Source organism: Palaemon carinicauda, chromosome 42, assembly GCF_036898095.1.
Source record: "Palaemon carinicauda isolate YSFRI2023 chromosome 42, ASM3689809v2, whole genome shotgun sequence".
Classification (NCBI taxonomy): Eukaryota; Metazoa; Arthropoda; class Malacostraca; order Decapoda; family Palaemonidae; genus Palaemon; species Palaemon carinicauda.
The window spans coordinates 55,749,409-55,776,160 of record NC_090766.1 but is presented as its reverse complement, the minus strand read 5'-3'; the positions used below and the strand labels follow the sequence as shown (position 1 = coordinate 55,776,160).

At 33.3% G+C, this 26,752-nt stretch overlaps 1 protein-coding gene across 1 annotated transcript in view; it reads left to right on the top strand.

Moving 5' to 3' along the window:
* Positions 1 to 25,242, top strand: part of LOC137633169 (uncharacterized) — a 157,767-nt gene extending 132,525 nt beyond the window's left edge. Inside the window, exons 2-4 of the mRNA XM_068365326.1 lie at positions 20,024 to 20,096; positions 22,872 to 23,035; positions 25,171 to 25,242. Coding sequence (XP_068221427.1) covers positions 20,024 to 20,096; positions 22,872 to 23,035; positions 25,171 to 25,242 — 309 coding nt within the window. The remainder of the gene's footprint in view (positions 1 to 20,023; positions 20,097 to 22,871; positions 23,036 to 25,170) is intronic.
* Positions 25,243 to 26,752: the final 1,510 nt, after the last annotated feature.

The window sequence follows — 26,752 nt, the reverse complement described above, 5'->3', positions numbered from 1 at the left end:
TCAAGAAACTTTTACGAGCTAAAAGGGCACCGCTGCGAGTCGGTGCAAATCTGCCTCGGTAAAGGACCTGGACTATAGTTTAAACAATGAAGGTTTTGTGGGTTAAATGTTATAATTTTCACAAAACTAACAACACGGTGCCGGAATTAATTACAATCTACGTTGAAAAGCAGTATTATTATTATTATTATTATTATTATTATTATCATTATTACTTGCTAAACTACAACCCTAGTTGGAAAAGCAGCATGCAGAGGGCTGCAACAGGGAAAATAGTCAAGTGAGGAATGGAAATAAGGAAATAAACTACAAGAAGTAATTAACAATTAAATTAAAGTATCTTAACAGCAGTAACAATATCAGAATAAATCTAAGAATTCTAAAATGTATTTGTGAATAGCAAATAATGTTACCTTTATAGAAGTAATTTTGATTATAAGGATTGTTACCAAATAATCACTAACCATATATACAAGTAGGGATCTTCAGGTCTGTTAACCAGATGGTAAAAAAATATATTTTCATAAATACATTTATTCATATAAAGAATTATTAAAAATGAAAATACTGTCTCTCTCAATTCATAGTAGGCTACTGCAACAACTACTACTGATAATTATTAATAATAACAATTGGAAGAGTTGAGATACTACCGCTAGAGAGTTATGCGGTCCTTTGACTGGCCAGACAGTACTGCATTGGATCCTTCTCTCTCGTTACGATCCACTTTCCCTTTGTCTACTCATACACCGAATAGTCTGCTCTATTCTTTACAGATTCTCCTCAGTCCTCATTCACCTGACAACACTGAGATTACCAAACAATTCATTTTCACCCAAGGGGTTAACTACTGCACTGTAATTGTCCAGTAGCTACTTTCCTCCTGGTAAGGGTAGAAGAGACTCATTAGCTACGGTAAGCAGCTCTTCTAGGAGAAGGACACTCCAAAATCAAACCATTGTTCTCTAGTCTTGGGTAGTGCCATAGCCTCTGTACCATGGTCTTCCACTGTCTTGGGTACACTCGGGCATTCTATCTCGTTTCTCTTCCTTTTGTTTTCTTAAAGTTTTCATAGTTTATATAGGAAATATTTAAATGTCATTGTTCTTAAAATATGTTATATTTCCTCGTTTCCTTTCCTCACTGGGCTATTTTCCCTATTGGGGTCCCTAGCTTATAGCATCTTGCTTTTCCAACTAGGGTTGTAGCTTAGCAAGTAGTAATAATAATAATAATAATAATAATAATAATAATAATAATAGATAAAAAATTAGTACTGATAAAACTTGAACCTCTTGACTAAATAGAGGGCGCTTAGTAAAGTGATGACCTCTGTCGCGGCAGCTTATTTCTCGACCTTTTGCTTGACCTTGACCTTATCATGAATTAATTGGCATGGATTTTCATACACTTAAATATGAACCTAGTTTGAAGTCTCTGTGACGACAATATTCAAACATATGTCTGATTACATGAATTGGACATTTTGCTTGACTGTGACTTTGACATTTGACCTTGACCATCAAATATTTATTAATTTCCATTGTTTTTACATAAGTTAATTCCTGCAAGTTTCATTGCTCTACGATTAAAATTACTGTCAAGAAGCTGTTCACAAAGAAACACGCACACAAAGGGTAAAACACCACCTCCTTCCAACTTCGTTGGTGGAGGTAATGATTCCTCGAGATTGGTTTATAGGTGATGAAGAGATATTCTGGAATTTCGTTCAAATGGTGGTAAACAGAGGTGCTTGAAATAAAGAGAAATGTTAGATAAAAGTGTCTATTCATTTTTATATCATGGACTTCTTTCCTGTATAATCATTTCTGATTAAGATACATTGCGAGGAATTAGAAAAAAAATATGTCCTGATAATTTCAGATTAAGTTTGTTCTAGATACCAGATGTCGTAAAGAGCTGTTAAATTTTTTTTTCTTTTTTTTTTTTTTGAAGTTGGATGACTTGACGAGGCTATTAACAAAAAATTGCATGAGTTCGCTTGACTTTTGCTTGTATGATTCCTTCTAGCCTTTCGCCTATATATCTGGATGTTTTAGCGTTTTCATTTAGAAAATCATTCATCAATGCTCGCGCGCAGAGAGAGAGAGAGAGAGAGAGAGAGAGAGAGAGAGAGAGAGGGGGGGGGGGGGGGTTACCAATGGCCTTGAAATGGCAAATCTACACACTTTCTTCATTTGGTTTTAGACAGGTATGTTTTTCAACAGGATAATATGATGATCTCGCTTCACGTTTGGTAAATACGCCCTACAATCGAAATTACCTTGAAGTGCCAACTGTCAATGCAGGAGGGTCATTTCTGTGAAATGCCCGTAGTGGTCAGAATCCCCTGTTTCAACGACGGTACTGTGGCCTCTATGGACATCCATCCAGCAGTGCACATTTATCACTCTCCTTAGCCGGTAGTTAGATGACTGACAGTCATTGTTTGTGATTCAAAACAGATATGATGAGGCGCTTTTGTGACCAGACTTAAATGGTCATTCAAAGAATCCAGCCGTGATAGCTCTTGGGTGAAATTTTCTTCCCATCTCAAGAGTTTACTTTAGGAAGAAGAAATTCCAGAGACTTGGCTCGGAGTTAATTCCCTCCAGTGTAACTTAGTTTGGTGACGATGTTTGGTGTCCTCGGAGTGTTTCCTCACCAAATAAACAGACTGAATCAGTAGATGCTCATCAGGATTCTTCTTCGAGAGTGGACGTCGTACGTTCCACGTGGATGATCACTGCATGGTTCTCCAGATCATTTTATGCTGGATTTTTATCTCCTCATGTCGTTCGGGTAAAGATTGACTCTGGTGCTTCACTGAATATCTTTATCTGAAGCGTTTTCTTAAACAGCCAAACATTCATCAGTAGGAAGAGCTTATAGTGCTTAGTACACTTGCGAAGTCAACATTGGTTTTTATATCAATTCTATATTGTTCGTTCAGGGTATAAAGGCTTCAGTAAGATGATGATAAGTGCAGGAACGAATACAAAGAAGGGGTTAAAAGGTGGTAAGAAGAGAGAAAGGGGGATAGAGGGAAGAGAAAGATATCTTGAATTTATAAATTCTTCTTCGTAAGAAAGTTAGCTAATGATTGTCCTAGACTCTTCTGCAATTACTCAACATTGTACGTCTCTATATCACCGTTCCTTCTGACTGATATTAAGTTTGTCAGATATAACACGAGTAAATCACGATCATAACCGAAGAATGTTTACTAATGCAACAATGAATTTCGGTGAATATTACAGAATCAGTAAGTGAATGTAAGCTAAAATCATAAGAATAAGAAACCCTTAAAACATATGTTCTACTTTAAAACGATAATAATAATAATAATAATAATAATAATAATAATAATAATAATAATAATAACACATACACAAGTCATCTACATCAATTACAGGGTAGTATAACTTTTATAGTAAGAACGATATTCAAATAAAAATTTTTACCTTGCATCAACTTGTCACTTAACTTGAATGTAAAAGTATGAATAGATAAGATAATTATGCAATTTTTCATATGCAACTTAGCTTGCAAAAAACACCACACTTACAATCCAGAGATTAAAGATAATACCTGCAATTTAGCTTGCAGGTAAAAAAATCAAATTCTCCAAATTGTAAAATCATGTCCAACTCTAATTTACCTTGCAAAAAAATAATACAACGAGATGGCAATCATAAAATCATAAGTCAATTAACTATATCAACCATGGGACTTCCCTCAATTTTGGGAAGGAACCGACATAAAAAAAGGGGGTATTTTCTTCTCATCGTTCCTCTTTCCATGACGAGGAACTCAGCAGACTTTGAAAAAATACAACGAAAACCTCAAGTAATGTTTCACCCAGCAAAATGCAACAGCTACTGTATCTCAGTGATCATTAGCAATGCCATTCGCTTCTTCGTTCCTTGCTAAACTCCTCCCAAGACTTCAGTCCTTCGAGATAAGCAAACACACAGTCCAAACAAGAGTATTATAACTAACAAAAGCACATATGCATCAATATCTCATTAACATTCGCTCAGGTAATCATAACAACATGACGTTCTCTGTGCTTAATGGCGTCGCTTCTTTTATTATCTTTTTTTTTCTTTTTTCTTTTTTTTTAAAGGGGGTGGGGGTGGGAGTCAGGGCTCACAGGAGGGGTTCGCTGATGATGGCAGAAAACTATTATTATTATTATTATTATTATTATTATTATTATTATTATTATAATCAAGATGCTATACGCAATAATAATATAATAATAATAATAATAATAATAATGACATCATACATACACATTATATATTTATATATAATGTAAATAAATATATATATATATATATATATATATATATATACATATATATAGCCAGTTTTTCCTAACGCCTCAGATACTTGGCGTGTGTGTATGTGTTTATTTGGCTGTGCGTGCATAATTGTAATCCTGTGCTCCGCCTATAGCTGTCGAAGAGAGAGAGAGAGAGAGAGAGAGAGAGAGAGAGAGAGAGAGAGATTCCCCCCTTACCTTCTCTTTAATGATTATCGTACAGACGAAGCAGAACCGCCATGATATCACGCCCACTTAATCCCTTCGTTTCGGGGGTCGCCACACCCCTCACGTGGCAGTTGGCCGTGTCTTTTACGACCACTTAGATCCTGTCACTAACACCTACAGGAGGGACAGGAGGGCCCTCGGCCTCGCCATGGTCATGCGTACAAGTACGGACCTTCGTGCATTTTGCTTAAGTTTTTTTACGTACAATATTGTCATCGTTCGTATATGTCGACGAGCTGAACTACAATATTTATCATATTCATAATATTTATAATTTTTGTCATTTCTTGGCAACTCCCTTTTCTCAAACTATAACAGCAATAATTATTGGAATAAAAAAAATTACTTTTTATTGACAATACTCAATCAATTTCAAGTCAATTACAATCTGCTGTTAAAAGAAGCTGGTTAAATATTAAAAACCAAATTCATACTAACAATAAAAAAAACATATAAACACAGACAGACAGGCTAATACACCCCCCACACACATATATATATATATATATATATATATACTGTATATATATACACAGTATATATATATATATATATATACATACTGTATATATATACACAGTATATATATATATATATATATACACATATACATATATATATATATATATATACATATATATAAAACCTGTTTGTATCAATGAATATATATCTGAAACATAAACTTTAACTTTCAACACAAAGGAATAAATGAAATAAACATTACTTAGCATCAAAAGACAAGAACTGTAAGAAGGCAATACAAAGAGAACAAAATTATTAAAGAAAACGAAGCGTACCAAAGCCAGGGATGAATATGTCAATGGTATTGCTGTCTGGTAATTTCTAATACTTTCGTGACCTAAGACCTAAAGAGCAAGTGCCCTCAGCTGGCATGAAATCAACTTATCGTAACATAAGCGTATGATCGTGTTTTCTTGGTTTAAAACGCTCCTAGTTTGTGGGAGTAAAGAACTCAAGCCAAATTAGCATCAATTGGTCGGAAAAGAATCGAAGGTTGGTCTGAGCTGCCATTTGATTTTACACTTTTTAATAATAATAATAATAATAATAATAATAATAATAGTAGTAGTAGTAGTAGTAGTAGTAGTAGTAGTAGTAGTAGTAGTAGTAGTAGTTATAATAATAATAATATGGCAAAAGCTATATACTTTGATCTACTATATCTTATTCCTTGTCCTCTTTTGAATCAATGGCCCCTTCTTAACCATAATTTCAACAGGATATATGATTTTGCACTTTGATTCATTATATATATATATATATATATATATATATATATATATATAATATATATATATATAAAATATATATATGTATATATATATATATATATATATAATATATATATATAATATATATATATATATATATATATATATATATATATAAAAATATATATATGTATATATATATATATATATATATATAATTCCCATTTTGAATCAATGGCCTCTTCTTAACCATATTTTCAACTGGATTTAGAATTTTACACTTTGATTCAGTATATATATTATTCCCATTTTGAATCAATGGCCTCTCCTTAACCATATTTTCAACAGGATTTATTTGACCTCTCCTAAGTTTGAGGTACCTCGTAATGCAGACATCCTTTTACACGTCTCGCCCTCTTTACCTACATTTCTCACCTCATTGCCATACTTCCAAAGCCATTTCCTTCCACAATGAGTCGAGGACGTTAGAGCAGGTACGCTGCAGCCAAAAAAAAAAAAAAAAGTCCGTCGTCAGAGATCGAAGTCTACAGCCCTTTAATAACAGATTTTGGAATTTTGTTAGTTTTTGCGAATCCCGTAATCTTCAGCTACAAAAATAAAAAAAAAAAATAAATCAACCCCGCAAAAAAAAATTAAAGAGATAGAGTAGTAATAATGACGTCATTTTAGCATTGAAACGACGGTCGCTAAGAGTTTCCAAAGCTTGATCTATAACTTACGGAAATAGTCAATAATTATTAGATGTAAATCCTTACACAATTCTAAATGATGGTGAAACAAGTAAGCTGCATAGATTTTTGATGGTTGAACTGAGGGTGGTGAATAAAAGAATAGAGAAAGAATGAAGGAAGGAAAGAAAAAAGGGGGGAATAAGGGGGGAAGCAGGGGAGGGAGGAAGGAGACGAGGGGAGGGGGGAGTGTTGAAGTTTGCGTGGTGGTGGTGACGGTGGTGGTCGGGGGTTAGGTTCATTAAGTAACAGCTACACCGCAGATGGAACACCGTTGGATAGCTCCGTGGCACGCACTCAGGCCTGCCTCTCTCTCTCTCTCTCTCTCTCTCTCTCTCTCTCTCTCTCTCTCCCAAGACACCCACCCACAACCCGTAACTCTCATTGTTTGGAAATTCTCATTGTCTCAACTTCAGCTTTTTTTTCGTGTAATAACAGCTTAATAAAAAAAATTCTCTCTCTCTCTCTCTCTCTCTCTCTCTCTCTCTCTCTCTCTCTCTCTCTCTCAATTAGCCCATTAAACAACAGGAAAAGAAAACTTGTAATAAGAGAAGTACACAACATTAATGGCTAATGTTTTTCTACATAGTTTTATTGTTTTTTTTTTCTTTTTTTTTTCTTAGGGGCGTTTAGACGATAAAATCTCGTCTGAAAGCCGTTTTCTGTTTGCCTTATGCTAGCGCCCCCCCCCCGGTTCCTTCAGTCCCATAGGATAACCTTTTAAGGAGCATATCAAGTTAATTCGAGACTTCAGACGGAGTATATATAAAGTTATTTCGAGGTTTTAGAACGCGCTTATCAAGTTATTTCGAAACTTCAGAAATATAAAAAAGTTCTTTCAAGACTTCAGAAGGAGTATATAAAGTAATTTCGAGACTTCAGAATGAGCATATCAAGTTATTTCAAGACTACGGAATGAGCATATCAAGTTATTTCGAGATTTTAGAATGAGCATTTTGAGTTATTTCAAAACTTCAGGAGGATTATATAAAGTTATTTCGAGATATCAGAAGGAGCATATCAAGTTATTTCGAGACTTCAGACGGAGTATATATAAAGTCATTTCGAGATTTTAATATGCGCTTATCAAGTTATTTCGAAAATTCAGAAGTATAAAAAAGTTATTTCGAGACTTCAGAAGGAGTATATAAAGTTATTTCGAGACTTCAGAAGGAGTATATAAAGTTATTTCCAGACTTCAGAAGGAGTATATAAAGTTATTTCGAGACTTCAGAAGGAGTATATAAAGTTATTTCGAGACTTCAGAATGAGCATATCAAGTTATTTCGAGACTTCAGAATGAGCATATCGAGTTATTTCGAATGGTCAGAGAGAACATATTAAGTTATGATTCTTGGACATGATGTGTCATACAATGCTAGTGGCATTTTCAAATTCATATTAGAAGCAGGTCTTCTCAATGCTATTTAACTTCTATAACATATCTACTTTTCTAGTTTTAATTGAATATTCTTTTAATCTTTATTTATAATAAACGATATCGGCGTCAATGACCTTTCAATGTCAAGAGGCCAGAGAGATTCATATCATTCATTCATTCATTCGAAATTTCAAAAGGAGCATACAAAGTTATTTCGAGACTCCAGAAGGAACATATTAAGTTATTTCAATACTTCAAAAGGAGTATTTTAAGATATTTCGAGATTTCATTTCCATTTCATAGAAAAAATGCTTCAAGACTGAAATTTCTCAATTTTCTAATCAATATTCCTTTTTGAACTAAGTTAGCCGCTTTCTCCAAATATATTCGAAAACAGAAATTTTGCAAATCCTATAAAATAAAAACAAATTTTACAGTTCATTGTGGGCAGAGCTTCAAAAGATTTATATTTTTACATATAAAAGCCGTAAGCAATATCCATCTCTCTCTCTCTCTCTCTCTCTCTCTCTCTCTCTCTCTCTCTCTCTCTCTCTATCACACCCACACAAACACATTTTAAGAATAAATCTACTCATTCATCATATATAACGATTGATTTTACTGTTCCTTTTCATACTGATTTAAAAACAACAGGAACACACATTATTTAGAAATCATCATTCTCTCTCTCTCTCTCTCTCTCTCTCTCTCTCTCTCTCTCTCCAAGATTCGACCAGATTTAGCCTTCCGATAAAATTAATCTTGGCTAAACCCGATCCCTGCCGCTGTAACATGACGAGGGCAGCAGCTAAGTGTCTTGAGTTTGTCTAACCTTAAGGAACAGGATTTTAGCATTATGCTTTCGTTCGGCCTCAGGTTCCTGGGAAGATTTGGAATTGACGAAAGGAATAGAAGAAGAAAAGCAGGATATGTCAAAGTCCTGTAGGTCATTCGTTTAAAATATTTCAGTTATAAAATATTATAGAAGAAAAAAAGTAGGATATGTCAAAGTCCTATAGGCCTTCCGTTTAGAACATTTCAGTTATAAAATATTATAGAGGAAGAAAAGGAGGGGATGTCAAAGTCCTGTAGGTCATTCGTTTAAAATATTTCAGTTATAAAATATTAAAGTTGAAGAAAAGTAGGATATGTCGAAGTCCTGTAGGTCATCCGTTTAAAATATTTCGGTTATAAAACATTATGGATAAAGAAAAGTAGGATATGTCGAAGTCCTGTAGGTCATCCGTTTAAAATATTTCGGTTATAAAACATTATGGATAAAGAAAAGTAGGATATGTCAAAGTCCTGTAGGTCATCCGTTTAAAATATTTCAGTTATAAAACATTACAGAGGAAGAAAAGTAGCAAATGTCACAGTCCTGTAGGTCATTCGTTTAAAATATTTCAGTTATGAAAGATTATGGATGAAGAAAAGTAGGATATGTCAAAGTCCAGTATGTTTTCCGTTTAAAATATTACAAAATTTCTGTTAAAAACAAATTAAAATCTTTCATATTTTGAGTATTCGATCTAACAATAAAATACTAGAAAATATATTATAAAATGATAAAGTATCAAATACTATTTTTGGTGATGTTTAAACCATTTAAAACAAAGTTTTAAGATGGACAAGTTGAACTAAACTTTCACTCCCACTTGCAAATAAGAACAAAATAATTAATGTAATCAAATCAAATAAAAATTAACCCATTAAAAGGTAAACAAATATTATATAGATATTGTTGTGTTTAATCCTTTACAAAACAAGACAAAGATAGCAAAAACTTGAACAAATCCTTATAATCGCCTTCACGATTTAAAAAGAATAATGACCTTAAAAGAACAAGGATGTAAAAATATTTTATTTTTAATTTTTTTTTTATTTGTCAAAATAATAAAAAAAAAAACGAAATCTATCATTTTCACAAAAGAAAGTAAAGAAATCTTGTAATGATTTCGTCTACATTCTGAGACCAGTGAGAACAGACTATTAATATTTATATTGATTTCATATATATATATTTTTTTTTTTATTAATCTTGCATACTAATCCAAATAAATAAAAATTCTTTAATCGTCTGTATTTATTTATAATAAAAAGGCTAGTACCCTCTTTTGTTTTCTTTATTTTCAATTTGGAAATAAATGAAAATTACAAACCACACAATGATTTACTTTTTTATACAAAATCTAAAGTAATAAAGAGCAACAACAAACTTGATTATTGGACTTAAGAAAGATGAGTTAAATCTAAAATTGCTCCTATGATAATGATAACCATAACAATAATACCAATTATAATAATAATAATAATAATAATAATAATAATAATAATAATAATAATAATAGTAATAATAATGACAGCAACTAGTAAAATAATATATGAATAATTAATCTGAAATGCTTCAAGGTAGAACAAGAAAAGAAAAGAAAAATCATTTGATCAAAATCATCTTTACCAAAAAGGAATAAGAAATGAAACTCTACCCTTCCCTTCCCTTCTATTCCCTTCCCTTAAACTCTCCCCTTCCCTTCTTATTCCCTCCCTGACCTCCCCTATAAATCTAAAATTCATCAACAACGCGCGGCTTATCAACCTTCCTCTTCTGATATTTCATTTCAATACAAATATAACAAAGATGATTGGTATGGGGTGTGCTTGTGCACTAACACGAGCGTGCGCATGCGCACACATATCCTTATCCACACATACACATTCCATCTATCTGTCTATCTATCTATCTATGTATATATATATATATAATATATATATATATATATATATATAATATATATATATATATATATATATATATTATTCCTAATTTTGACCCTTTATGAAATATTTGCAACTTATTTTTTTTTATTATATAGATGGTTGAGATGCAAGCAGTCACCATTACCTTAAGCGTTGTTTGCCATATAACGTTTTTCATTATATTAAAAAATACCTGAAATTACGAAATAGAATATTAAACAGCAAAAATAATGAAATACCTCCTTGCTTAAAATTCTTAATATGAAAATCTCTCTCTCTCTCTCTCTCTCTCTCTCTCTCTCTCTCTCTCTCTCTCGCTTTTTGTCCATAACTCTCACCCATCTCACCCATTCTTCTTTCCCTCGTATCCATTAACCCATATTTACTTGCATTTCTGGCGCCTCTCCCCTCTTCCAAACCTTTAACTCGTTTAGAGTTCCCTTCTTCGTTCCCCTTTCATTCGAGCTCCATTTCTTCCCCTCTTCCTTCCCCTCTCGGTCCTTTCCCACCCTTGTTGGTCACACAGCGCTTTCCCCTTACCCTCGGTCAACAGGTTGTAAATTCTCTCTAATTCTGGTTATTGTGAATAACTTTCAAATAGGTATTCCAGCCTGTGGGGGAAGGGTCGCCACGGCAGGTTGAGAGAGAGAGAGAGAGAGAGAGAGAGAGAGAGAGAGAGAGAGAGAGAGAAAATTCATGGAAAACTGAAACGGATAAAAATTTAAATACATTATTTCCATCGTAGGTTTTGGAAGGAAATGGGGGGGGGGGAGTTCTCGGGATGTGTTCAAAGATGCGTAGACCAAAAATTCCTTTACAAAAACTATAAAAAGATTAAATATATATTTTTGATCATTCATAATCTATTGCCTAACGTTACTGATTAGTTGGAAAAAGGTTTGTTAAATTTCTACTCGTAAAAAAAAGTCTGATACCAAATTAGTTAAGAGAGAGATATAATAATATATTATTTGAGTTTGCTCATTATTACATATTAACTCTGATAATTAACTTTGGCTAAGTAGTTTGAAAAAGAAAAAATATTATTTTAGATTAAATATCTCACATAGAAGTAAAATATGAATTAATTCCGTAAAAGTTAACATAAATTATTTGTTAACATACATGAGATATGGTTAAGAAGCTAAAATGATACTTTTTTTTTTATTATACAAGAGCAACGCTCAGAATATTAGTAATTTCAAATAAGCAAAATTAAATCATAACCTAAATATTTGTGGGAAACTGCTCATTCGAATATCTTTTGTATGTTAAAAATGTTTGTTTTAGTGAAGAAAGTAGTTTGGTTTTTGTTTTTTTAATATATTTAAAGCGTTACATGTAAAATTGCTTGAGCAATAAATTCTTATAATCACAGTAAAAATACGATTCCACGAAAACTAGCAATTATCTATAATTTGTTATGTACGATTTTCGTAATTTATTATGACGTTAACTAGTTATATCATCTGTCATAAAAGAGACGTAATGTCTGAAAAAAGTATTGATCTAAAGTTATTTTTTTTTTGGTAGAAACTATTCCGAATCAACTGGGATATTTTCTAGATTATATGATTTACCAAAACCTTGACACACTTATACCTGTGAATATGGTTAATACCATTGGTGTGCATCATGAACGTAAGTTGGTTGTGGTGGCTGATGTGGTATCGTCCCTGAATGGTGACCGCCAGACTAGGGTTCGAGTCTCGCTCTAACTAGTTAGTTTATTTGATCGCTGCAACCTTACCATCCTTGTGAGCTAAGGATGGGCGTGTGTGGGAGCCTATAGGTTTATCTGCTAAGCCATCAGCAGCCACTGTCTAGCCCTTCCTGGTCCTAGCTTGGGTGGAGAGTGTGCTTGGACGATGATCATATGTATATTATATAAGTGTTAGCTTTTGAATACCGGCTGTAATTTGGACAAAATATTTGTATATTATTCTTAAGTACCAATGAATGATTTATAAGTTATTTTGTCAATAAATCTAAATCAAAATCTCTATATATGGTCAGTCTCTAGGGCAACGTCCCTGTCCCTTGCCTCCCCCATTCATGAGTGGCCCCTAAAAATCTTTTGACTTACAAGTTGTTTTCCTGATACTTATCTAATACATTCCGTGGCAACACCATGAATGCTGGTAGCTACTGACACAATTCATTTTGTAGAGCTGGTATGTTATTACTTAGGACCTTTTTCTTTATCTGTCTATTATTTCGTTACTTGTGTACTCGTGTCGTCAAAATGATGTCTCAATAATTACATAGGTATGCACACACACAGATTCAACCCTTCCCACCACCTCCCCCTTTCCAAACAACAAACCGCTGGTTCGGCAATTTGTGGGAGAGTTTGGTTTCCGAGTGTATATCTCGGGTATCACCCACCTGCCTCTCCAGCGTATAACTATTTCCTCTCCCCACTGAGCGTGACAGGAAAGACACACACACACACACACACACACACACACATATATATATATATATATATACATATATATATATACATATATATATATATATATATATATATATATATATACTGTATATATATATATATATATATATACTGTATATATATATATATATATATATATATATATATATATATATATATATGTATATGTATATATGTATACTGTATATATATATATATATATATATATATATATATATATGTATACTATATATATATATATATATATATATATATATATATATATATATATATATATATATATATATATATATATATAAATGTATATATCTAGAAAATTAGCCACAGTGGCTAGTGGTATAATAACTTTTGTATTAACTCATTGCTGGTAATGGAGTTTCATGTATAACACAGCCAAATAATAATTAGAAAAGTGCAGGAAACTGCAACCAAAGCCTATCTCCACATAACAGCACTAATTTTTCATAAAATTTTCTGAAAACACATCTATTGTTTTACAACAATTTAGATTGGGGTTCTTTCTACAACCGCACGTCTACTTAAAGGAATTTAGAAAAAAAATATGGTTTGTTGTATAAAATTTGGGATACATGACCCAGAGCTGGGTCCGGGAAGACCATGCAACACTGAAGTCCGACTGGAGGAAAAAACGTGAAGAATATGTTGAAAATGTGGTTCGACAGAAAGATGGAAGGAGGAAGCGGGCATAGAAGGCTGAAAATGTAGCTGAAAAGATTCTCCAAAGATCTTTAAATAATGCCTCCAATGCAGCACGCCAGGTAAACTAATGGCATTAACCCTCTAAGGGAAAAAATGAAATCATCATTTGAATTCTAAGTCTTGTAGGAAGAGGTTTCTTCGTACAGAGCAGGTCCAGAGGCAAACTCTATGACCCAAAGCTGCAATGCTGTACATTTTCATTTCCGACCCCGATTTTTATCTGTTCAACTTCTCTAACTTGAACCCAACCCATCGTTTCATATTGGATTATCCTGACGAGCCTACTGAAGTCTACATATTCGAAGAGAGTCTCCTTAAACAACTTTATAATTATAAACGAAGTAATCAGCTGGTGAAAACTAAACAGCAAAGAGAACAAGACAACCATGGAATAACAATAATAAAAAAAACATACAATAGTTATTGGCAGAGATGCCAATCTGTCTGTAATTCGAAAATAATTGTCTGCAACCCAAATGGCCGTCACATGAGGCCTTGCTTTGTTCTCTTCCATGGAACAGAATCAAGCGTAGTCCGTCCAATTTGTTAGTCGGTGCGGCCTCGTATTTCTGGGGGGAGTTCGGCTCTGCTGCAGAGCTGCTTGTTCTCGATTCCGTGTGTTGTTGTGTATTTAATTTTATTTTAGGTTATTACGAAAAAAAGCGCAAGGATATCTTTATAAACTGGTTGTATAGGAAAATTCCATAATTTGAGTAATTTTTTAGGTCTTATGAGGACCACGATAGATGTATGGTAGTCTCGGTGGTTAAAAAAAAATAGATCTTTAAAGATCCAATTGCATGGCAACAACAAAAACAGTAGTTTATAATAAGACGATTGTAACGAAAAGAAAAAGAACATTGATAATACTACTACTGCTACTGATGATGATTAATATGATGATGATGATGATAACAGCCAAATCAAAATTAGTGGAATAGACCGGCAAAAAAATATAAAATGATACAATGACGTTAAAAGAAATATAACAAGATTACACACACGTACATATAATGTATGTATATATATATATATATATATATATATATATATATATATATATAGAGAGAGAGAGAGAGAGAGAGAGAGAGAGAGAGAGAGAGAGAGAGAGAGAGAGAGAGAGAGATCAGCTACACAAGCATAACTAATGCGGGAGAGGTAACAAAACAGACTAACCCCAGTAAAATATCATCATATGAGAGAGAGAGAGAGAGAGAGAGAGAGAGAGAGAGAGAGAGAGAGATATTATCATTCACAGTTAAAAAAAGTACAACAAAGCTAAAACTAATGAACCTCATAAACTTGAAAATTAGATGTAGTAATTATGAAAGAAAAAAAAAACCAGACTTCGAAGCTCGTACTTTCATGTCACTTCACTCATAAGTAGGTTTCGTTATAATGATGATTGCACCTATCGTAGGTAGGATGAAGTAATAATAATAATAATAATAATAATAATAATAATAATAATAATAATAATAATAATAATAATAATAATAATAATAATAATGTTCGAAGAAATATTTTTATGTCAATGTCTGTCTTTCTATTCCACACTTACGTATTTTAATACATACTCATATCCATAAATCTCTCTCTCTCTCTCTCTCTCTCTCTCTCTCTCTCTCTCTATATATGTGTATATATATATATATATACACATATATATAATATATATATATATATATATATATATATATATATATATATATATACACACATACAAACATACATACAGACATCCATCCATACATAACTTTTTTGTTAGATATAAGAAATGTTTGTCAAATTCTCGTAATAGCCCTTTTATTTTATTATGCTGCAAATCTCAGTATATTCCTTAGGGATTAAATTGATTTGCTCAAGACTATCATAAATCATCATTCCACCAAAGTTCTCCATTATTCTACATTTATATAAATTTTACTCTTTAATGCTAAAAGGAAACTGTATTGAAATCGTAATATGTTACTAATTGTTAATTAGAGTTGTTCACATCGAATACATACGTACACACATGCATGCATACACACATATAAGAATAGTAAATACATATACACATAGATTAAACATGTACTGTAAATATAGATGAAAAACACTTGAAAGAGAATCTAATTGCCTATCGCGACAGCAAATAAAGTGGGCTCAGTCCCTTGAGAATTTGCTTCATTTTGTTGCGAAATTGATTCTTTAAATGCCAAGAAGGATAAGCAATCATGATTATCCCATTAAGATATAAACTCCAAAGTAAAAAATAACCATTATTGTTAAAATGGAAAATTAAAACATATTTCTAAAGTAAATCTTTTGGTAAAGAGAAAAACGTTGAAAAGAGAAAAGCTAAAATCCTGAAAAGTGGGATGGATGCAAAAGCAACCGTAGCCCTCAACCTACAAGCCAAGAGCAGGCGCTTGCACTGACTGATTGGATTACCTTTTCCTGGCCTCGCAACAGGCGTTTGCATGTCAAGCTTTATCGGAAGAGGGCCAACATGGCCGAACACAGGCCCGGGTTGATAGAATTGACAGAACATTCAATCCACAAACGAATCCGTATTTGCCCAACAGATTGGACGACCGGACACGACAGAAAAGACTGGCAAATCTTCCGATTGTTTTCCAGGGGCTAGGGCTGGAAGGAGGGTTAAGGGGGGTGAGGATTCCCTTGGGAGGACAGAGGTACCTAGGGGTACGGGTAGGGCAGGGGGGCCGTCGGAGTTGTTTTGGGGCCATCTATTGTTTGCGTTTTGTTTGTTATTTTGGAAACGCTCGCGACTACTGACAGCGTTTTGGCCGGGCGATTTCATCAATGTCCTCACGACTTGTCTCGATTTATATACTGCACTGTTTTATTTGCGCTATCGGGGACTCTCGATGTTTTTGGACACTCGTAGATGTATAGAAACATTTTGGGATTTTCCAGTTCTTCCATAAACGTCATTTTGATCTGGATTCAAAGGATTTATTCGATGTTTTCGTTTTTAGTCACTTGCAGCAGATATTGGGAATCAAATTGAAAAGCAAAGTTTTGCTCACGAAGCACAAATACTGCAACAAAGAGGGGGGAAATCTTTCGATAAAAGCGACGAATATTACAAATAGAAAAATTATTGATACGGAGATAAATCTGTCTATCTATAAATTGATATATATATATATATATATATATATATATATATATATATATATATATATATATATATATATATATATATATATATATATATATACATACATATATAATATATATATATAATATATATATACATACATATATATAATATATACATACATATATATATTATATATATCTATATATATATATATATATATATATATATATATATTGAAGGAAGACTTGAGTCCTCATATTATTACTAATTTCATAAGACAAGATGCAACCCTAGTCAGAAAAGTAAAATGCTGCTACAAACTCAAGGAACCAACAGGGTAAGAAGCAAACACATTTGAATAATAAAGAACCAACTGATATGAGATAAGAAACAACCACACTTCCTTTTTAATATATTTTCAAAGATTCCGAAGAATTGAATTTTGTTTAGTTTTCCTCTAGGTTAGTAAATATTTTTTCGGCAAATTATTCTTTTACATTCTAGTTGACTGACTAAACTAAATTAACTAGAACTCTTCCTCTAATTTACAAATTTTATGCACATTCCCTTACATGCTCAACTAAAGAGACATACATACACGCAATGTATGTTTATATAAATGTGTGCATGTATTAACTTAGTTCACTATAATATATAAACATAAGGTAGTATCTAGAAGCTACGTTCAAAAGGTATATATGCATTCTTAATAGCCACACAAGGACAATATAAGTACTTTAGCTCAAGAACACACATCTGTCGAAATCAGATACAATGAAACGAGGGTGAGGACAGGTCTATCCCAGATCAATTAAAATGTACCTAAAATTTAAAAATATTTTATTTATAATTGGAATAAACTCATGTTCTTCACGCCCGTGGTGTAGGTTAGAATAGACTGAGCTACCGTAGATGGGTGCGAGACCCACCATGAAATGTAGTTTTGCCCACATTTTCTACTAGGATTCTAGCCTTTTAAAATTGTATCCACATTTAAAATAGTCAAGAGCTATTATGAATCTATATATCATATTAAAAGAAAGAGATCCCTCCCTGTGCCTTTCTTGAGAACCCATGTTTCTTATGGCAGCTTTTTGCCATAACCTCTGTACCATGGTCTTCAACTTGTCTTTAGGTATACTCGGCCGTATACGCTATCCTTTATGTTTCCATATTTCCTTTCTTACCTGGGTTACTTCCCTGGTGGAGCCTTTGGGCTTATAGCATCCCGCTTTCCAACTAGGGTTATAGCTTAGCTAACAATAATTGTAATTTAGAAGCCAGTGGGTACTTCTGGATCTTCTTAAAAGATCTGTCTCCGAATCCCCCAATTATCTCTTCTCATCTTTTCACAACATTCCTCTGTGTGTGACACTGTCTCTGGAGTAGCGAAGTACCAGCTTTCATTTACCTTCAAATGAGGGTTTAAGCGTAGGGCGGCGCGTAATGAGTGTGGTGTTCTTGGACCTCTGAAATTGGGCGTCTGGCGTGACAGACAGTGTACAGGTGGCCCTGCTCCAATCACATTTAAAAAGTGCTCTGGCATTCGGATGATTTTCTCGAAGGATACGCCCCTGGGCATTGCTGATGAGGCGTCGCAGAGCCAGAGAATGATGTTGTGAAACAGCTGGAGTAGCTGGTAATAGCAGTACTAGTAGATTACTGGTGAAAAATGTATGCTAACACCGGCTCTTGTTCATATAGCAGTCCGTAATTGGGATATGAATTTGAAAGTTAAATGGGTCTGGTGTTGACCTTTGGCGAGGGCATCCAGCTCATTTAAGAGCTCAAGAGACAAGTAACTCCATTTCATAAGCGCCTCAAAATGGTTCTAAATAGAAGAAATTAATGCTTATTTGAGATTGAAATAGAGTTAGTTACCTGTATGGGAGATACAAAGGACATTACTCTAGTAGTAGGAGAAAAAAAATAATTACAACAGAAGAAAAGACCGTGTAGTACTTAACGCCGCATACAGTGTAAATAGTAGAGTTCTGCATAATTAAGTTAAAGAGATATTGATATATTTGAATATGTATAAAGTATTATAAATATAGACTGACATAACAGTCACATTGCCTTCCTATATCAAACATAATTGATAGATTGCCATTTACTTTCCAACTCTTAATATGAGTTGGAAAGTTTGTTTGAATTGTTTGGGAATAAGCAAAGGCATATATATATATATGTATGTATGTATATATATATATATATATATATATATATACATATATATACATATATATATATATATATATATATATATATATATTATACATATATATACATATTATATACACACAAACAAATACATGCATATTATATAAACATATACTATATACACACACACACATATATATATATATACATATATATACATAAACATATTACATACACACAAACAAATACATGCATATTATATAGAAATATACTGTACATACAGTATATATATATATATATATATATATATATATATATATATATATATATATATATATACACATACATACACACACGAATACATACATATGAATATTTCTATATGTGTATATATCTTATATATACTATGTTTATGTTATACACACATACATATGCATATATATGTGTGGGTGCGTGCGTATGTACGAGTGTATGTGTCTACGTTTATGTGTTAGCAATGAAGCTATTTCAATTCATCCTTTCCACACTACGCTGCTTTCCCTGTTGGATCCCTGGAGCATATATAGATGTTTCATTAAATAAAGTTGTAGTTATAATAATAATAATAATAATAATAATAATAATAATAATAATAATAATAATTCAAGGTAGGTATACCGTGAAGAAAATAATTTGACACGTTACGATAAATCTATATCATCTGTAACACACTGGAACCCGTTAATTAAGAATATCTATCAAATTTATATATGTAATGAGAGTAGGAATGAAGTTATTGTCAATTAAAAAAAATGTAAAAAATTGTAATTTTGCTTTGCAAATTGTTTTACAACTTTTGTAGTGACAGAAAGTCAAGATATCAAACTAATCAATTCTTTCTCTTTCCATTACAGTTAATCGTGTCGTCTAGTGGAGGAAGCGGTGTAGGAAGTCCTTGTGAACCTCGGGAGCCACCCCCACTTCCAGGTAAGGTCAATTTTGAGCTACAAGGGGGCAAACTCTCATCTAACAGGTGTGGTAAAATCTAAAGCCTGATTAGAAAAGTTGGCCTTGCTATTCGTGTTAAGGCCAGATTTAAAGCCAGGCTATGGTTTATCCTTACAGTTCAAAGCAGTCCTATTATTGGGCTATCATAAAAAAATACACTTTTAAAAAACCATAATTATAATCGGAAATTCTCCGTAAAAATATACTATGCTCAGCCGTATTTCAGTGAAATACAGGTAACTGTAATTTTTACCTTACTCTGTTATGATCTTTTACGGGTTGGTGACCGTAATATCAGTCCTTTACGTCAATATATCTGTTTTTAAAACTGTAAATGTCTGGCAACATTTATTCTAGGATTTTTTAATAGTGTACCCCATCCAACTAGTCATGAAAATTACAATACCTAATAAGAGGATAAGGTCTGTCCAACGAAGTTTACTCTTGCCATGCGAAATATGGGAAAATTCAAACCCAGACTAAGGAATTTGTCCTTACACTTCAAAGCAATCTCTACTTTGAGCTATCATAAAAGAAATACCAGTTCCATACTATTCATTGAATTTACAAGACACAACAAGAGGCTAAAGGTCTGATTGACAAAGTTTGTCCTTGTCATTTGAGTTGAGGTCAGATTCAAAGCCAGACTTTGGAGGTTTTGTCCTTATAGTTCAAAGCAGTATCAATTTTGGGCTATCGTAAAAGAAATACCCGTTCCATACTAGTCATACACTGTTAAAAATTTGTCGTAAAAAACGGTAAAAATCCTGGAGTAAATGTTGCCAGGTATTTACTGTTTTAAAAATGGATATATTGACGTTAAGGAGTGATATTACGGTCACCAAACCGTAAAATTCAATAACAAAGTAGGGTACAAATCACGGTTGCCTGAATTTTAATGAAATACGGATGAAAACTATATTATTACGGAGAATTTCCGATTAAAATTACGGATTTTCTTAGCAGTGTGGAAATTACAAGACCTAAAAGAATAGGGTCTGACTAACGAAGTTTGCTCTTGTCATTTAAGTTAAGGTCAGATTCAAAGACAGACTTTGGAGGTTTGTTCTTACACATCAAAGCAATCTCTACTTTGAGCTATCATAAAAGAAATACCCGTTCCATACTAGTCATTGAAATTATAAGACCTAACAAGAGACTATGACCTGATTAACGAAGTATGTCCTTGCTATTCGAGTTAAGGTCAGATTTAAAGCCAGACTATGGAAGTTTGTCCTTACACTTCAAAGCCATCTCAATTCTGAGCTACTATCAAAAGAAGTATCCCTTCCATACTAGTCATGGAAATTCAAAGACCTGATAATAAATATTCAATTTGAGGTAATATCAGGTCATAGTTCTAAAACGCCTATTTCGCCCTTCTCATTCGTGTTAAGGACAAATTCAAAGCCAAGGTTTGGAAGTTTTTCCTTACACTTCATATCAATCTTAATTTTTTAATATAATCAAAATAAATACCCCTTCTCTACCGGTCATGGAAATTCCTAGACCTGATCATATTATGCAATTCGAAGCAATTTTATGACTCGGTTCTAAAATACCTAATACGGGTAATTAATTTCAAGTCATGACATAGGAACCTTAGCTCTTCTATTAGAGGTTTAAAGGCTGATAATGAAGGGCAGAAACAAGGGACAGTGACATTTCCCTATCAAGCACGAGACTGACCATATACACATGTGATCAGTGCCCAAGGCCCCTCTCCACCTAAGATATAACCAAGGAGGGCCAGGCAATGGTTGCTGATGATTCAGCAGATAGACCTATAGGCTACCCCCCAAACCCCCATACTTAGTTCACAAGGATGGTGTGGTTGCAGCGACCAAAGAACCTAACGAGTTTGAGCGGGACTCGAACCCCGGTCTAACGTTCACCAGTCAGGGACGTTACCACATCGGCCACCACAACCCTATCTAAAGTAACTTACAAGAAAGAAAAAAAAAGTAAGATTAAGTCTAAAATGGAAGCCATGAGTAATCTACCAAATTCGAAGCAATGAAACTTTAATCCCAAGATAAGGAAGATAGCCCCTCCCATTCCTAATATGCTACAGTCTGTTCTTTTCCATTTCCAGACTGTTATTTTTACGTTCTTTACATAAAAGTCCTCTTAAACCACTCAAATGAAGATAAATTTGGAGCCATATACAAAAGGTATATCTCTTCTATTCAATAAAAGTTCAACCTTCCCCGGGTGTGTGTGTGTGTGTGTGTGTGTATGTGTGTGTGTGTGTGTGTGGAATACCCTCCTTTAGAAGACGGAAATTTCACGAACCTAGGTTATTTAGATGATTTTACTAAAAGAATTACTTATTATAGTATGAAAAATATCCAGTTATTAAAAGTCAATTTTTTGCATTACATTTATATAAGGAAGATTCATTTTAATGTTGATATTGTTCCTAAACTTCTCTTTTAGTTTATTTCCTTATTTCTTTTCCTCACAGGGCTATTTTCCCTGTTGGAGCTCTTGGGCTTATAGCATCATGCTTTTCCAACTAGGGTTGTAGCTTAGCAAGTAATAATAATAATAATAATAATAATAATAATAATAATAATAATAATAATAATAATGATAAAATGCTTCAATCAAAATTATTGTTACTTTTTTCCTTTTTATTAAAATACATTTTTTCACTTACTTTCACTGTTAAAAATCGGCTAAAAATAAAATAAAAAAAAACTATAAATTCAAACTGTTTCTCTCCTTAATTATGGCTTCCCTTTATTTCAGGTGGAATGGGCGTAGGGATGGGTGGTTACGACCTCATGACCTACCAACGGTTGGCGAGCGCCTTGTACGCCCACCCACCCCACGCCACATTAGATCCCACGACGCCCACTTCAATACCACCGACAACGCCTACGCTACTGGCTGGTCATGATCCCTTATTACATGTAAGTTAAACGATGAATACAGTTCAATATAGTCTTTTAAAGACGTGGGAATTCGGAACTCGCTACCTTGCTCTGTGTTCCAGTAATTATCCACCTTGCCTCCACCAATAAACAGCTAATTAATAAGCCTTTCCTTTTTGGAACCAATACAATCCATTAGTGATTTATTTCATTTGATAAAATTCTCAGTAGATTTTTAAAAATCGTATTCAATAAATCGAGGTATTAAAATATCACTTATGGTTTTTTTTCTTTTATCAAAATCATCAGTTATCTAGAATAACATCAAAAACGAAAAATAGGTTTCACTTATTCTGATTTTCACCAGTGATGGACCTGTTACCTTTTTGAGTGTATATATATATATATATATATATATATATATATATATATATATATATATATATATATATACAATGTGTGTAAAATTTTAGCATTTAGACGTGTTTTTCATATTAAAATAAGCCATACATTTTAGCATCTTAATATATGGATTCTCTTATCGATCTCGGGATCAGAATCCCAAGGCGGAACCATTCAAAGACAATAGTTGCTGATATTTATAAATCTGTTCAGCAAGTGTAATTCAATCAACTTATGTAGTACTGAATAATCTAAACAAGCGTCGACACCAAAATAATAAATGGGGAAACTTAAATGCATTTTTCCTATTATTCTGAAATTATCTGCTGGACATTTCGTTCGGAGAGAAGCAATCTTCGATTTTTTAATACCACCAAGACATTGTTTATTCATCATATGCATATATATATATATATATATATATCAGTTTATATATACATATATATATATATATATATATATTTATATATATACATAATATATATATATATACAAATATATACATATATATACATATTTACATGTATATATATATATATATATATACATAATATATAAACATATATAGAGACATATATACACACACACACATATATATATATATATATATATATATCTTTGTAGGAATACTTTATTATAGTGAAAGGGTTAGTGTATCGCCATGATCAGCAAAGCTGTACTAGTCAGGGCCCACTCATAAGCTATTACATCGATTTGCTGTGAGCAATTAGACAAAAGTCTCCCACCATCACCAATCCGCAGTTGACCAGCGTGATATCGAAAACTGGCCAAACCCCAGACATGAATAGGGACATGTCAGAGACCTGTGTTGTTTTTTATTTTACCAGTAGTAATTCCATGGAAGCCATTTTCTCTATATTTACTTATCCCCATAAACTAATAAATTAATGTTAATTTATGCCACGTTCATCAGCGAGTCGTCAAAACATCTGTTCGAAGTAATACTACTAACGAGTTGGCCAATGTTTTTTTTTTTTCTTTTTTTAAGTTGAACAGGCTAACGTAAGTCTCGTTTTATAGTTTACATATAAAAGATCTATTTTAATGTTGTTACTGTTCTAAAAATATTTTATTTTTTATGTTCATTACTTCTCTTCTAGTTTTTTGTTTCCCTAGCTTTCATCACCGAGCTATTTTTCCTTGTTGGACACCTTGAACTTATAGCATCCTACTTTCCCTACTAGGATTCTAGCTTAGCTACTACTACTACTACTACTACTACTACTACTACTAACATAAATAATAATAATAATAATAATAATAATAACCAGAATACCCTTAACTTGACCAGACCCGAAGAAAAGCCCAGACGAAGGAAAAATGAGTAAAAGAACACAGGCAGAAAATAAATCGGATACGACACCGACAGCCCTCGTGTCATGACACACTCCAGACGCCCCAAGAAAACAATGAATACTAAAAAATCCCGTTAAAATGTCAGAAAAATAAGCTTACACGCAAGACGCCCAGGGCTATTTATGTGTAGCGGCATCAAATTAAGGGTCGGAATTTGCACAGGAGGATACATTTCGGATATGACCTTCTCCTCCTGTGACACCCAATTCTCGTCTTTCCTCCTCCTACTCTTCTTTTTCTTCTTCTGTTTGTTCTTACCACACGGACAGAGAAACTTCCTACATTTGTCATCGTTATGATACTTTACGTCGAAATCGGATTTCATCATCTTTGCACTGATAATGATAATATATTTCACTGGCTTTGCTATGGCTACCAATTCTCCTATATTGAAGAAGAAGAAGAAGGAGAAGAAGAAGAAGAAGAAGAAGAAGCAACCAAATTCTCATATCTTAGAGAACGTTTAAAACTTTAAGGTTTAAAGGCCGCTCATGAATGGCAGATGCAAGTGACAGTGACATTGCCCTATCAAGCAAGACAATATCCTAGTACCTGACCATATATACATATGATTAGCGCCCAAGTCCCTCTCCTCCCAAGCTAGGACCAAGGAGGGCCCGGCATTGGCTGCTGAGGACTTGACAGATAGACCTATAGGCTTCCACAAAAGCCCACATCCTTAGCTCACAAGGATGGTGAGACTACAGCAACCAAAAGAACTAACGAGTTAGAGGGGACCTCAAACCCCAGTCTGGCCACCTCCAGGCAAGGACGTTACCAACAAGCCACCTCAGCCCGGTACAGAAGGAGTTACCAATTCTATCTTAAGGAAGAAGAAGAAGAAGAAGAAGAAGAAAAATGGGATAAGAATATTACGGTAATCATGAAATAGTCGACACGGTGACTTCCACTCTACTATTAGTGGGTCCTGGATATATAAAATAAACTATCATACTCATTCAAAGATCAAAGATTTTTAAAAATAAGTTTTGAAGTTGTTATCGTTAAAACAGATTTGTCTTTTGTCCCCTCCCCCCCAAAAAAAAAAGGAGTGAGGTATCTACAGTCCCATAACAAAATCCAATTATTTGGTCTCCTTTACTTTGTTCGTGAATCCTTCACCTTTTAAAGAAAACTCGTAAAAAAATACGTTTACTATTTAAGTTATAATAAATTTGTAATGAATTTACCCTTCGATGACATGTAAAATAGCTGTAATGGCGATTAGAAAGGCATAACTACTTACAGAGTGTTAATCTTCTAAATTTTCATTATCCTTTCACTATGCCTATTCCTTATAAATCCTTAACTTGGAAAAGAAAGATATGACACAAGGTCATCTTCACCAAACAAAATTATCAAAACCTTCAAAAATATTTAACAACTAGATGGGCAATCAATAGAGATTATGCCTTCGCCACGACAAGCAGTCTAATTCATTAATTTCAATTATAATAATAATTTTAATATCAAATCTAATTTGTAATTCGATGTATTTTCTTCAAAATCTAATGGACTTGTCCTTGGATAATACTCCATTTTTCCACCAAGTTTTATTGAAATTGGTTCGGTAGTTTTAGTATAATGTTGTTCACATACAAAAAAAATAAAACTTACAAAATATTTACCATTTGCTTAACATTGCAATTATCTTCAAAGTACTGTTGTATACTTGCACTTTGATGTACTTAATCCAAAATGTTGCAGATTCATCCTCGGGTCAAAAACCACCATATTTACCACATTTGGTCAAAATCGGTAGAGTAGTTTGACGGCAGAGGTGAATATATCCCTTCGCAAAATCTTCGATTTTGGCGAAGGCAAAAATTGGGAACGGAGGTAAAGGGTATAAATAGGGAGCAAATACCATCAAGTAACCTTACGAGTTGCACTGGCCATCTTTAAGGTTAGGGGGAGGGGGAGGGGGAGGGAAAGAGGAGGAGGAGGGGGAGGGAGAGGGACGGGGGAGGGACAGAG